This window comes from Arachis ipaensis, chromosome B07 (assembly GCF_000816755.2).
Source record: "Arachis ipaensis cultivar K30076 chromosome B07, Araip1.1, whole genome shotgun sequence".
In the NCBI taxonomy this organism is placed as follows: domain Eukaryota; kingdom Viridiplantae; phylum Streptophyta; class Magnoliopsida; order Fabales; family Fabaceae; genus Arachis; species Arachis ipaensis.
This window is the reverse complement of record NC_029791.2, coordinates 96,833,124-96,846,371: the sequence shown is the minus strand read 5'-3', so window position 1 is coordinate 96,846,371 and position 13,248 is coordinate 96,833,124. Positions and strand designations below refer to the sequence as shown.

The 13,248-nt window shown below is 33.1% G+C and overlaps 1 protein-coding gene across 1 annotated transcript in view; it reads right to left on the bottom strand.

The window, feature by feature from the left end:
- LOC110265111 overlaps positions 1-9,035 on the bottom strand; it is a 23,661-nt gene extending 14,626 nt beyond the window's left edge. The window contains exons 1-3 of the mRNA XM_021107889.1: positions 9,007-9,035; positions 8,588-8,618; positions 4,890-4,892 (exon numbers count right to left, since the gene is read on the bottom strand). Of these exons, the coding sequence (XP_020963548.1) occupies positions 4,890-4,892; positions 8,588-8,618; positions 9,007-9,035 (63 nt within the window). The remainder of the gene's footprint in view (positions 1-4,889; positions 4,893-8,587; positions 8,619-9,006) is intronic.

Here is a 13,248-nt window from a genome sequence, read left to right as displayed (position 1 = left end):
AATCTTCCACCCTTTCAGTGACACAGGTTCGGAGATTCAGTAAGAAGCTGCAGACGATTAGTAGATTTACTTGTGATTCCTGTTGTTTTTATAGAGTTCCCTCGCCCTTGTTGCTTCAGGATTTTTATTTTATCCAGAGGGATAGGTATTGTATTTGAGTTTTACATTGAATTTAATTGTATAGCATCTATTATTATTAATAATTATGTGATTATTATTATCTGAAGATCTTTTGTTATGTGATTTTAATTACTAAAATCTATTTTCTGAAATTTTCTTAAAAACTGAAACGTGATACCGACGTAAAGGCTCAATATTAAATAGATAATAAAAGAAAACAGGTTAGTAACTCCTTGCTTTTGGTATGATTATGACGTGCTATAAGTTAGGGTGTTACATTATGGTATCAGAGCAGTTCGTTCCTATTAGAGCCTTGGGAATGGACTGACTATGCTTCACTGCATACTCTGAGTGTCTGTCATACAATAGGACTTGTCCTAATGACAAGAGTTTGAGCTTTAAATGCATGATTGTCTATTGATTAATGTTGTTAGTCGACCGTTGCATCTCTCATGGTATTAGGTCTGGCCAACTTAATACTGATGATTTGTGCATACGGAAACACTAATGGATTGTCATAGACGAAATAGAATTAATAGGTGATGTGAATTATGGGTTTTGGGAACGTTAGAAATTGCATCTCGGGGTTGCTCGGTCACGTATCTTGTTCTTTCATGGTTTATCTTGAAGTTTTGTTTGGGGTTTCTTTCTTGGAAAGTGAACTAATTATTCCCCAATCTTATTCCTTGTTCAGATGCTATTTTCATTTGATCTTAACTGCGTACGTTTACTTAAACTTCTTGAGATATCTGCTTTTCTTAAGATGCGATTTGGTTCTTTTGCTTCATGTCTTGCATCTTATGTATATCTCATTCTGATTGAATTTGGTTCTTTTGAAGTTCTTGTTTCGAACCCTACATTCTGAATTATTCCTTGCCTGATAGTGTTCTTCAACATTCTCTTGAATTCCTGTGAACCCCGTCCATAAACTTTGTTCTTCTCTTCCTAAGTTTGATATCCTTTTAGGTAACTCAATCTTGTTTTAGAGTAACGTGTGATTCCTCCTTGTGCTGTTTAAATTCCTTTTCTTGGATCATGTATTCTCTGATGTAATTTTAGATTTGTTTAATGCATCAAAGTGAATCCTTGAAATCTTTGTGAACCTTGTCCAAGTTGCTTGTCCTTTCTCTGAGGCCTTATATCTTTTTGAGTAATTTGAGATTTGTTTTGGTGTCACGAGCGACCGTTATACATAGCAAGTGGTGCGTTAGTTCTTTATGATGCATTTCGTGAACACGAAAGGTGGAGTTTGTAAGCGTGCGACGTTACAGGATGTTTTGGGGTTTTTGAGTCTCATGAAGAAGTTTGCGAAAGTTAGATTTTTGACCAATATTGGGTTGCGAAGTGTTTGATGAGATTGAGAACTTCACGAATAGTCTATTTGTTAAAGTACATTTTGGAGTGGTGAATATACGTCAAGTTGATGTTTGGGAAGTTGGAACTCTGAAGTTGGTATGAGATCAATGTGCGGATGTTAAGCGTGTCATTTTAGCCCCATGCCTGTTTTATAATTTTTCGCCACCTTGTTCTACCATCGCATGTTTGGACCATATCATCTTTTGCATCAAACTTGCCTTGTAATTTCAACTTTGTAATCGTTCTTTTTCCTTATACCTGTATGCCATATGAACCTCTCTTATTTTAGAGCAATTTTTGAGGACGAAAATTTTTATAAGTGGGGTAGAAAGTAAGTCCCAGAATTTTTTTAAAATTAAATAATTAGCTATTTATGAACTAATATATTATATTGAGATATAGTTTTTAAGAAAACTATTTTTAATAAAAATAATTAAATAAAATTTTAATGAATAAAATAAAAAATATAAATATGCATGTAATAATTTTTTATTTGTATTTATTATTAAAATGAGATTAAATAGCAAATCAAAGAGTGAGTACTCACAGAGTACTAAAATATATAAACTAAGACTAAATTTTTTTTATCTTCATCCCTTCTAAAACTCATGAATGATAAAATAATTTATTTTTAGTAAAAAATTTACTAAAGCATACACTTTTTCTTTAAAAATTACTTCATTTTTTATCCATATAAATCATATGATTGCAAAAAATATATACTCCGTTTTCTTTCTCTCAATTTTTTTGTAACTTAATTCAGCGGTTTATGTATTCCTCTAGCGATTTACGTTGATTAGAAAAAATGTTTGTTTATGCTAAATTAAGTTACAAAAAAAATTGAGAGAAAGAAAACGGAGTATATATTTTTTGCAATCATATGATTTATATGGATAAAAAATGAAATAATTTTTAAAGAAAAAGTGTATGCTTTAGTGAATTTTTTACTAAAAATAAATTATTTTATCATTCATGAGTTTTAGAAGGGATGAAGATAAAAAAAAATTTAGTCTGAGTTTATATATTTTAGTACTCTGTGAGTACTCACTCTTTGATTTGCTATTTAATCTCATTTTAATAATAAATACAAATAAAAAATTTATTACATGCATATTTATATTTTTTAAATTATATTGTGAAATGATAAATTAAATTTTTTATTTATAATATTATTTAAATAATATACACACATACACGTAAACCGCTACTGGCAGTAGCGGTTTACACTCACACACACGCACGTAATTTACACTCACACACTTACACACATAAACCGCGGCTGGTTGTAGCAGTTTATGCACACCTGTAAACCGCTACTGCCAGTAGCGGTTTACATAAAATAGTGAAACAATGCATTTGCGTATTGAATTTAGAAACAATGTATTTGCGTAATATTGGGGTCAAACAATTTAGATGCGTAAATTGCCCAAAAATTTAATTATAAGTTATATAGTAATATATAGTAAAAAGACTACTGGCAGTAGCGGTTTACACTCACACACACGCACGTAAACCGCTGCTGGCAGCAGCGGTTTACACTCACACACTCACACACATAAACCGCTACTGCCAGTAGCGGTTTACATAAAATAGTGAAACAATGCATTTGCGTATTAAATTTGGAAATAATATATTTGCGTAATATTGAGGATCAAACAATTTAGATGCGTAAATTATCCTATTATTATTATTATTATTATTATTATTCCCATCGGCCGAAAGCCTTTAAGGGAATGAAAGAATAAAAAATGGAATGTGTTACTTGCTAAGCTTTATACGCATGAGTATATATATATAAAATCAATGACACATAAGTCTTTCATGTGTCACCTTAACACTAATTATCCATTCTTCTTTCATTAACCAATCCTTCTCCAAGCAATACTGAATCATTTTCTTTGGGAAAATGAAGAGAATGTCGTGAGTGAGAGAGAATGAGAGAACAATGGCACCGTAAAGTTTTAGTCTCGATTTTTTGTGATCCATAACTTCAATCAAAAATCTAATTCGATAAAAGTGTTTATATCTTCTTTTTTTACGTGTTGGCGTTATTTTTGTCCGATAAAAATTGACGATGACGTAGCTCCCATTCTCCTTGAATTTGGCCAATTAGAGTTCTAGGAGGCACAGATGATTTCTGACTATTTCTTCTTCAGCAGCTCTGTCAAAAAGTTTCTCCAAAATTTTTATTGACTTTAATTTCGTACGGAGGTAGGAAAATTATTTTTAAAGTTAAACGTTTTTAATTTAGAATGCCTACAAAGTTAATTGGATAATTGCAATATATATATAATAGTAATGTTATTGAGTATGGATTATTGCTGTGAATATGACTGGTTTGGTTGTTATCAGAGATTAATTGGTGGAATGAAGCTTAGATTGAGATTGTGAAAATGTGATTGTTGCGGAATTGAGAATTACGTAATGATTGTGGATATTGTTGCAAGCTTGTTTGAGAAATTATTGGTTACTGCATATGTTAATTTGATTGGATGATATTGTGTTGAGCGTTTAATTGATTTAGGCCTGTGTTCGGTTTGGATTTATTGTGATGACGGTTTATTTGTGACTGTTTTCTGATTATTAAAAATTTCGCTGATTTGAGAATTGTTGAGAAAAAGGCTGGTGAATGGTTGAGGAATAGGGAACCCGTAAGGGTGGTTTAGTCCGAATTTTAGAGAAAATGCTGCCGAAATTTTATAAAATTTGAGGTTTTATTTGAAAAATTATTTTAAAAGATTTGGTTTTGAAAATTAAATTACGCAAGATTTATTTAGTTGAGAAAAGGTGTACTTTATTTTAAACTCGATTTATTAAGAAAAACATAATGTTTTAAATCCAATTTTGTAAGGAGAGGTTTTGTTTTAAGAATTATTTTGAGCTCATTTTTCAAGATTCATAATAAATAATGAATGAGAGAAATCATGAGTACTTATGTATTACAACTTATGATTTAAATAAAAAGGTTATATTAGAAAAGTTACCCTCACTTTCATCTGAGTTATATTATACAAAAATTAGTACAATTGAATCATATGCCATTGTAAACCAGAAGTTTACTAGCCCAAATGAATTCATAACTTGGCATGATCGATTAGGTCATCTGTGAACAACCATGATGCGAAAAATTATTGAAAACTTCCATGGACATTCACTAAAGAACCAAAAGATTTTTAAATCTAGTGAATTTTGTTGTGCTGCATGTTCTCAGGGAAAGTTAATTTTAAGACCATCACCTGTAAAGATTGGATTTGAGTCTCCTGAATTTCTAGAAAGGATTCAACGCGATATATGTGGACCTATTCATCCCCCATGTGGATCTTTTAGATATTTTATGGCCCTAATAGACGCATCTTCGAGATGGTCACATGTGTGCTTATTGTCTTCTCGCAACCTAGCGTTTGCGAGATTACTTGCTCAAATTATTCAATTAAAAGCACAGTTTCCATAAAACCCAATCCTAGCAATTTGCCTTGATAATGCTAGTGAATTTACTTCCCAAGCCTTTGATGCTTATTGTATGGCTAACAGAATAAGCGTTGAACATCCAGTAGATCACACACAAAATGGGTTAGAAGAAACACTTATTAAACGTTTCCAATTAATTGCTAGACCCTTACTTATGAGAACAAATCTCCCAACCTCGAATTGGGGGCATGCTATTTTACATGCCGCAACACTTATTCGTTTGAGACCAACAAGTTACCATTAGTTCTCTCCTATGCAATTAGCTTTTGGCTAGCAGGCAAATATTTCCTATTTAAAGATATTCGGGTGTGCGATATATATTCCCATTGCACCACCTTCTTGCACCAAAATGGGACCCCAAAAAAAATTTAGTATATATGTTGGATATGATTATCCCTCTATAGTGAGGTATCTTGAGGTAAAAACTGGAGATGTATTTAAAGTTCGATTTGCGGATTGTCATTTTGATGAATCAAAATTTCCAATATTAGGGATAGAGAATAAGATTCTTAAAAAGAAACTTAATTGGAATGCATCATCCTTGATGCATTTAGATCCTCGATCAGGGCAATGTGAACTAGAAGTTCATCAAAAGATTATACATTTACAAATAATAGCAAATGAATTTTCTGATCCATTTTCTGATACAAAGAGGATAACCAAATCTTATATACCAGCTAAAAATGCCCCCAAGTCGAATTGATGTCCCAGTTGGACAAGTGGCTACTGAAACAAATTCGCGCCAAAAGCATGGTAGACCTGTCGGTTCCAAAGACAAAAATCCTCGAAAAAGAAAAGAGTTAAATACTATTTCTGTTAAAAAAGATTTAGTAAAGACACCTGCAGTTGTCCAAAATTCTGCTATAGTTTTAATGCTAAAAGACGTTCAGGTACTTGAAAATTGTGAGAATGATGAGATCTCGATAAATTATGTCTTTACAGGAGAAAAATTGGACCAGAATAAGACAATTGTCAATGAAATATTTGCATATAATGTGGCATTAAATATCATGCATGAAAGTGAGGATCTTGAGCCACGAACAGTCGAAGAATGTCGACAAAGGAATAATTGGCCAAAATGGGAAGAAGCTATAAAGGCTGAGTTAGACTCACTTGCAAAACGTGAAGTCTTTCGACCTGTAGTCCGTACACCAGAAGATATAAAACCTGTTGGATACATATGGGTATTTGTGAGAAAACGAAATGATAAAAATGAAGTTGTACGCTACAATGCTCGACTTGTGGCACAAGGTTTTTCACAAAGGCCCGGTATAGATTATAAAGAAACATATTTCCCTTTAGTGAATGCAATAACATTGCGTTATTTAGTCAGTTTATCCGCATACCATAAACTACATATGCATTTAATGGATGTGGTAACCACCTACTTATATGGATCATTAGATCGTGATATCTATATGAAAGTTGATGCATGGGCATCATGTTATGTTTTTCTATCATTTTTCATATCAAAAACTAGTTCATAATGCTTAATTATTGAATATTTTTATGCTTAAGTCATATATTGCTTTTATCTCTTTGAATTGAGTAATTTTGTAGGAAATGGTAGAAAAAGAAGCAAAAAGCACAAAACAAGCTCAAAAAAGAAAAAAGGAATTTTGAACACACTTTGAACCTTAGGCCACCCTTTTAAAAGTGTGGCCCGTGACCCATAAAAGGAAGCCAAGCACCAAGAATGCCCTGGCGCTCTTGTCTGGCGCTCTTGTGAGAGCGCAGCGCTCTCACCCACGCTCTCAACCACGCTCACTGCCCAGCGCCAGCGATTCTGTCAGCATGACCTTGTCCTCTTCAAAGGAGCATAACTTGAGTTGTAAAGCTCCAAATGATGTGCATTTAAAAGCATTAGAAAGTAGACATCCAGACCTTTCCAACAATATATAATAGTATGGGGTGGACATTTAATTAGAGCTTCAAAAGCTGGAGTTGAAATGGAACCTGGAGCAGGCCTGGCGCTCTTGCCAGCGCTCTCAACCACGCCCACTACCCAGCGCCAGCGATCCTGCCAGCATGACCCTACCCTCTTCAAAGAAGCATAACTTGATCTGTAGAGCTCCAAATGATGTTCTTACAAAGGCATTGGAATGTAGACATCCATAACCTTCCAACAATATATAATAAGTATGGGGTGGACATTCAATTAGAGCTTCAAAAGTTGGCATTGAAATGGAACCTGGAGCAGGCCTGGTGCTCTTGCCAGCACTCTCGACCACGCTCACTGCCCAGTGCCAGCAATCCTGCCAGCATGACCTTGTCATCTTCAAAAGAACATAACTTGAGCTAAAGAGATCCAAATGATGTGCTTCCAGTTGCGTTAGAAAGATGACATTTAGAGCTTTCCAACGATTTATAATAGTCTATAGTGGACATAAAATTAGAATACAAACAATAGGCATCTTTAAAGCCCCAAAAATACTTAAGCATCCAAGGGCCTGGCGCTCGTTCCTGGAGCATGTCCCAACGCTCGCCCCTCATGCTCTCATGCATCCTTGCTAGTGCAAGCGCCCAGCAGCCCATGTTATACTCCAAACATACCAAGACACCTTTGGAACCTTAAGTTGGCCCACTCTTCTAGATAATGTTCTCTAATAAACCCTAATTTTGTGGTTTATCTTGTGTTGAATTTAGAAGATTTTATCAACTTATCCCACATTTTTTCAATGAAATAGCATAGTTTTGTGAATCTCTCATAAATTGTGCTCAAGAGTAAAAACATATTTTTTTAGGCCTTTAAATTGCTAAATTTAATTCACTTTAATTCTATTCGATGTCTTGATGTGTTTGTTTAGTGATTTCAGGTTTAGGAGGCAAGGATTGGATCAAAGAAGTGAAGAAAAAGCATGCAAGATGGAGAATTCATGAAGAAATACGGAATTGGTGAATTCATGACAACGCGTACACGTGATAGAGGAACTTGCCAGGCCACGTGTATGCGTGATCCATGCGTACGCGTGACACTTCTCACGTGACCTCATTAAAGGAACACACTGGGGGCGATTTCTGAGCTCATCCAGGCCCAAATCCAACTCATTTCTGAAGCTATTTGATGCAGAATTCAAAAGAAAACAAGGGGGAGCAATTAGAGTAGTGTAGGAAACATGCTTTGGGTTAGTTCTGGAGAGAGAAGCTCCTTCTTCTCTCTAGAAATTAGGGTTCTTAGTTTAATTTCATCTTAAATTTAGGTTTTAATTCTTGTTTTCATCTAGTTTCTTTTACTTTTCCTTGTTCAATTGCTTTAATTTTCTTATTTCTTCTTGTTAATTTCTCATTTTGGTTACTTTTTATGTTGTTGAACTCTTGTTAATTTCCATTTTCTTTAATGCAATTGATGTCTTTTTATGTTTCTTATTGTTTAATTGAGTTGTTATTGTTATTTTCGTGCATATGCTAGTAGTAGATTTTACTATTCATGTAATTTAATATGATTTATTTTTATGCACACCAAGTGTTTGATAAAATGCTTGAGTTAGTTTTAAAGTAGATTTTGAGCATTCTTGGCTTGGAAAGAGAAATTAGGTGATCTTGAGTCATTAATACCCAATTTAGATTAGTGATCTAGAGTTGTTAGTTAATCTTGTTTCCATTGACATTACTTATGGATTGGGATTAACTAGACATATTTGACTTTCTTCCGATATTGAAGATAACGTAATAGACTTTATCTCTTGATAATTATTGTGTTATGATTAAAGACTAGGATAAAAAACTTTGATTATCAATCCTTGCCATGAATTCCTCTTTTTAGTATTTGTTATCTTTAATTGTTTTCTTTACTTTATTGTCATTTAAATTCTTGTCCTCTTAATTGCAAACCACCCATTTGGACCTCATAACCGATAACACACATACCTCACTGCAATTCGTTTGAGAGATGACTCAAGATCTAATACTCTTGGTATTTTTATTGATTTGTACTTGTGACAAATAAAATAAAATTTTGATAGAAGGTTATTTATCAGTTTGGAACTATAATTGCAACAAAGAGATTTCTTTTATTGAGAAGCAATTCTAAACCGACGGAGACCCTCGCATCATTCTCCACACCTTGAAGAAGAAAGGGTTGAATCCCTCATCGTTGTACTACATTACTTCTGGGACTTTAGATAGAATGATGAGCGTAATACATCCTTATCAAGCTTTGAGTCCATACTGTTTGAATGCATAATATGGTACATGATTAATTAGATATTCACTCATGAATTTCATGCGGCAGAAAAAATCTCTATATAGAGCCACTTTGATGTTTCAAAGGTCTACGTTGATCCCGCCTTGAAGGAGATGGTTGAATACTAAAGCACGTTTATAGAGGGGGAACTGTCACGTTTTGTTTGGATTACATAAGTTTTATCACAAAGCACATGGTCTGGCGCCAATGAACTTAAATGTGGGGATGCAGTGGTCAGAACAATTGTAGAAGTTTTACACACTACAAAGGTAACTTATGTTATTTAGTAAATTTGAATATGTTAGGTCTAATGTGGATATTTCGTAACCACTTTGACTGCGTTATCAGAAGGGTCCATTATGGATATTTGAGATTATTGTGTCAATTAACGCAGGTAGCAATGATTGATTTTATAAAGCATATAAAAATCCAAAGAAGGTTGAAACCCTTATTGAAAATCGATATGAGTGTACAAAATGTGAATATACACATAGAAGTGCTGCAATTAGCTAAGCTATATCATTTTTTATCAAATATTCTCTTAAATAATGGTTTTACAAGGCCTGTTTAGGCAATCAATTTAATTCAGTTTGCAATTTTTTAGGTTCAAGGTTGAGGTAGTATCTTTTGATGATACTGGAAGATATCACTTTGCTCTTGTGGGACAGGGAGATGGTTCAACTATATGAAGAATAGGCTGATAAATTAATAGATGAAGAGGTGATATAATTATTTGTATGTTTAATTGTATTACAACACACACTGAAAAATGTTCGCCATTATCTTTATTTTTAGATTGAAACCTTTCAATTTCTTTTAAGGCATTGATGAAGATGAATATCCTCCTACTTTGGATAACATACTTGATAGGAAATTGTTCTTTAAAATTAATATGAAGTCTGGAAACATCAACTAGTGTGATTAAGTCTATACTATATAGAAAATTTATAATCATGAAGATGTTATTGAAAAAAAACCTCCCTAACAGATTAACCAGCAATATATTTGGCCCTCATGTTACTGTATGTATTAATAAAATTGAATAATTGTTATTTTTTTTTAAAGAGAATAAGAAGTTTAGAATAATTTGACATGTAACCACTCCACGTGCTTTTTTTAGGAAAATGGTAGTAATAACTCAATTTATATCTCTGGGGCATGGTCAATCTTAAAGTCAATAATGATATGGTAAGTCATTTATGTAAGGATTTATACAATCATATCAAATTATTAATGAATGACGCGAAGAGAGATGCTGAGAATGAATGACACGAAGAGAAAGAGAGACTAAGAGCAACTCCAATGGAAGAGCTTTTCGAGGTTCCATTTTCTCTTTTTCTGACATAACACAAGATCAACTGTTAGAGAGAAGGAAAATTAAGTTCCTGCTCATGTTACGAGGAGAAAGAGTCCCTCCTCGGAGAAACTTGTGAATGCCAATGATAACTTGTCACATGGCAAGTTATCTTTAAAATAATTAATTATAATTTAATTATTTAATATAATTATTTAATTAATAATTATTTTAATTAATTAATTAGGTGGGACCACAATAGGGACTAAAGTTAGTTCCTTCTAATGGAGAAGAGAAAGATGTTTAGAGTTTCTATTTACGGTTTATGACGCAAAAACTGATGTGAAGTTACTTTTTATGACAGGTGAGCCACAAATAGAGACTGAGATGAGTTCCCTACTAGAGATGGTCTAAGAGCAACTCCAATGCTTCAGTTCTAATACCACTTTTTCTGACAAACAGAGTTCCCAATCATTGAAGGAAAGTGGAGAAGGGTCCCCACAGTTTTTTAGAGAAATGAGTCCCTTTAAATGGAGTCTTGTGGCAACCAATAATAACTTGCCAAATGGCAAGTTATTATAAAAAAATTATATAAAATTTTAATTAATTATAAATAATAATTATAATAATTAATTATATTAAATAATTATATTTTTATTTAATTAATGATTTATATTAATTATTTATGTCATAATTAATATTGAATATTATTTATATTATTATATTAATTATAATTAATTAAATTTATTTACATTAAAAAATAAATTTAATTTTTACACTTTTATAAAATAATTGTTGGTTGGGTTCGTTATTTTTATTTTTAAAATTTAAAATGCTAATCACATTATTAAAATTAGCCATTGCAAAAGTAGCCGTTGCAAAATTAGCCGTTGGAAACTAGCTGTTACTATGTTACCGTTATTATTAATAAATTAATATTTTATTACTCTATATATACCACTTAGATACACTTCTATTCTCACACTTTCTACTACTCTTCTTCATCTTGTTCCAAGTTTATGAAATCAAGGTTCTGCTGATATTATTTTTTGTTCGAAAAAATGGATCCAAACCAACTCAACTCTTTTTTCAATTACTTACAAAACTTTTCTCAAATTCCAAATACCCAACAATCTCAAACCTCAAACTCTCAAGTTCCAAATCAAAACTTCACACTACCAAATACATTTCAAAATCCAAATCCTCAAAATCTTGCTAATTTTAATTTTCAAGCTCCTTATAATAATCAATTTCTTATATTCCAACCACAAAATCAAAATTGACAAACACCACATTTTCCATTTTTATCCATATTTAACCCCTCTATCGGAAATGTTACTCCAATTTCCTTGCCGTTTCCAACTCAATTCAGTGCATCAAGACATAACTCATCTGGTGTTGGTGACTCTTCTAACCCATTCTCTCAGACTCCTATACAATCTAGTCCAAATTCGCAATATTCAAATTTTGCCAACCCTCGTGGATTAGATGCTATCGACCTCAATGATGATGATATTGAAGATCGGAGGCAAGATAGTATTCAACACTGGCATTAGAAAGAGGATGAGATGCTGATCAGTGCATGGGTAAATGTTTCAACTGACCCTATAGTTGGTACCGATCAAAAGGGGGAATCATTTTGGAGTCGAATTCATAGCTACTGTGTAGAATTTTGCTCCGACATGAAAAGGGGGTAGTTGCATGTAAGAAACGATGGTATAAGATCAACAAGGCTGTTGTACAATTTGCTGGTTGCTACGATCAAGTTAGTTGAAACATAAGGAGTGGTTCGAACGCTTATGATATAAAGGAGTTGGCCTATAAAATTTATTCCACAAATTATGGTCAAAAATTTACTTTTGAGAGGCATTGGAACATGCTTCGTTTGGAGCAAAATGGAGAAGCCAACTACCTACACAGAGTGGCGGTTCAAAGAAAACCAAGGTTAATGCAACTGGAGCATACTCATCCTCATCAAATCCAGAAACACCGTTGGCTGACGAACCTGGTGTGGACTCTTCCGTTCGTCCACAAAGATCAAAAAAAGCAAGTGAAAAGATAAGGAAAAAGCACAAATGTCTGAAGATTTTAGCAAAAAAAAAATCATCGGTTGTTAAAAAAAGTATCTCTCATGAAAGATATTAAGAATGTTAGAGAAAATGAACTAATGGATAGAAAAAAAGAAAGAGAAGAGGAGATGGAACATAGAGCAAAGATTATGGCAATCAAAGAGAAGGAGTTACAAATTCAAGCAGCAATGAAAGAACAAGAATTACAAACTCAGAGGTATACTAAAGAAATGGAGATAAATGCAAAAGAAAGAGAAATGGAAAGGATGGCTAAGGAAAGGAAAAGGGAAATAGATATGCAAATACTTAATGTTGACACGTCTACAATGAGTGAAAAACGACGAGCTCTTCATGAGATTGCATGTGAGAAAATAATAGCTAAGTGGTTTACCTAATGGTTTCTTGTATTCGTGGAGTTATGTAGTATGTTCTTATTTTTATTGCGTATTACTGGTATGTGAATAGTTTGTTTTATTTATTTCTGATGTAACTTTTTAAATTAGTCAATATTATTGCACCGTTATTGTTCATGAACGTGACCGTTGCAAAACTAGCCGTTTTAAATTTAGACAAGAAAAAACTTGCTGTTAAGTAGCCGTTGCAAAACTACCCGTTAAGTAGCCGTTGTAAAACTAGCCGTTGAGAAGTAGGTACTTATTGCAGACACACTTATAAATATCAACTATCAATGACTCTGCAACTCCATTTCAACTCTTGTTTCTCATCTCGAAAGAGTACTAAAAATTACATTTCAAGAT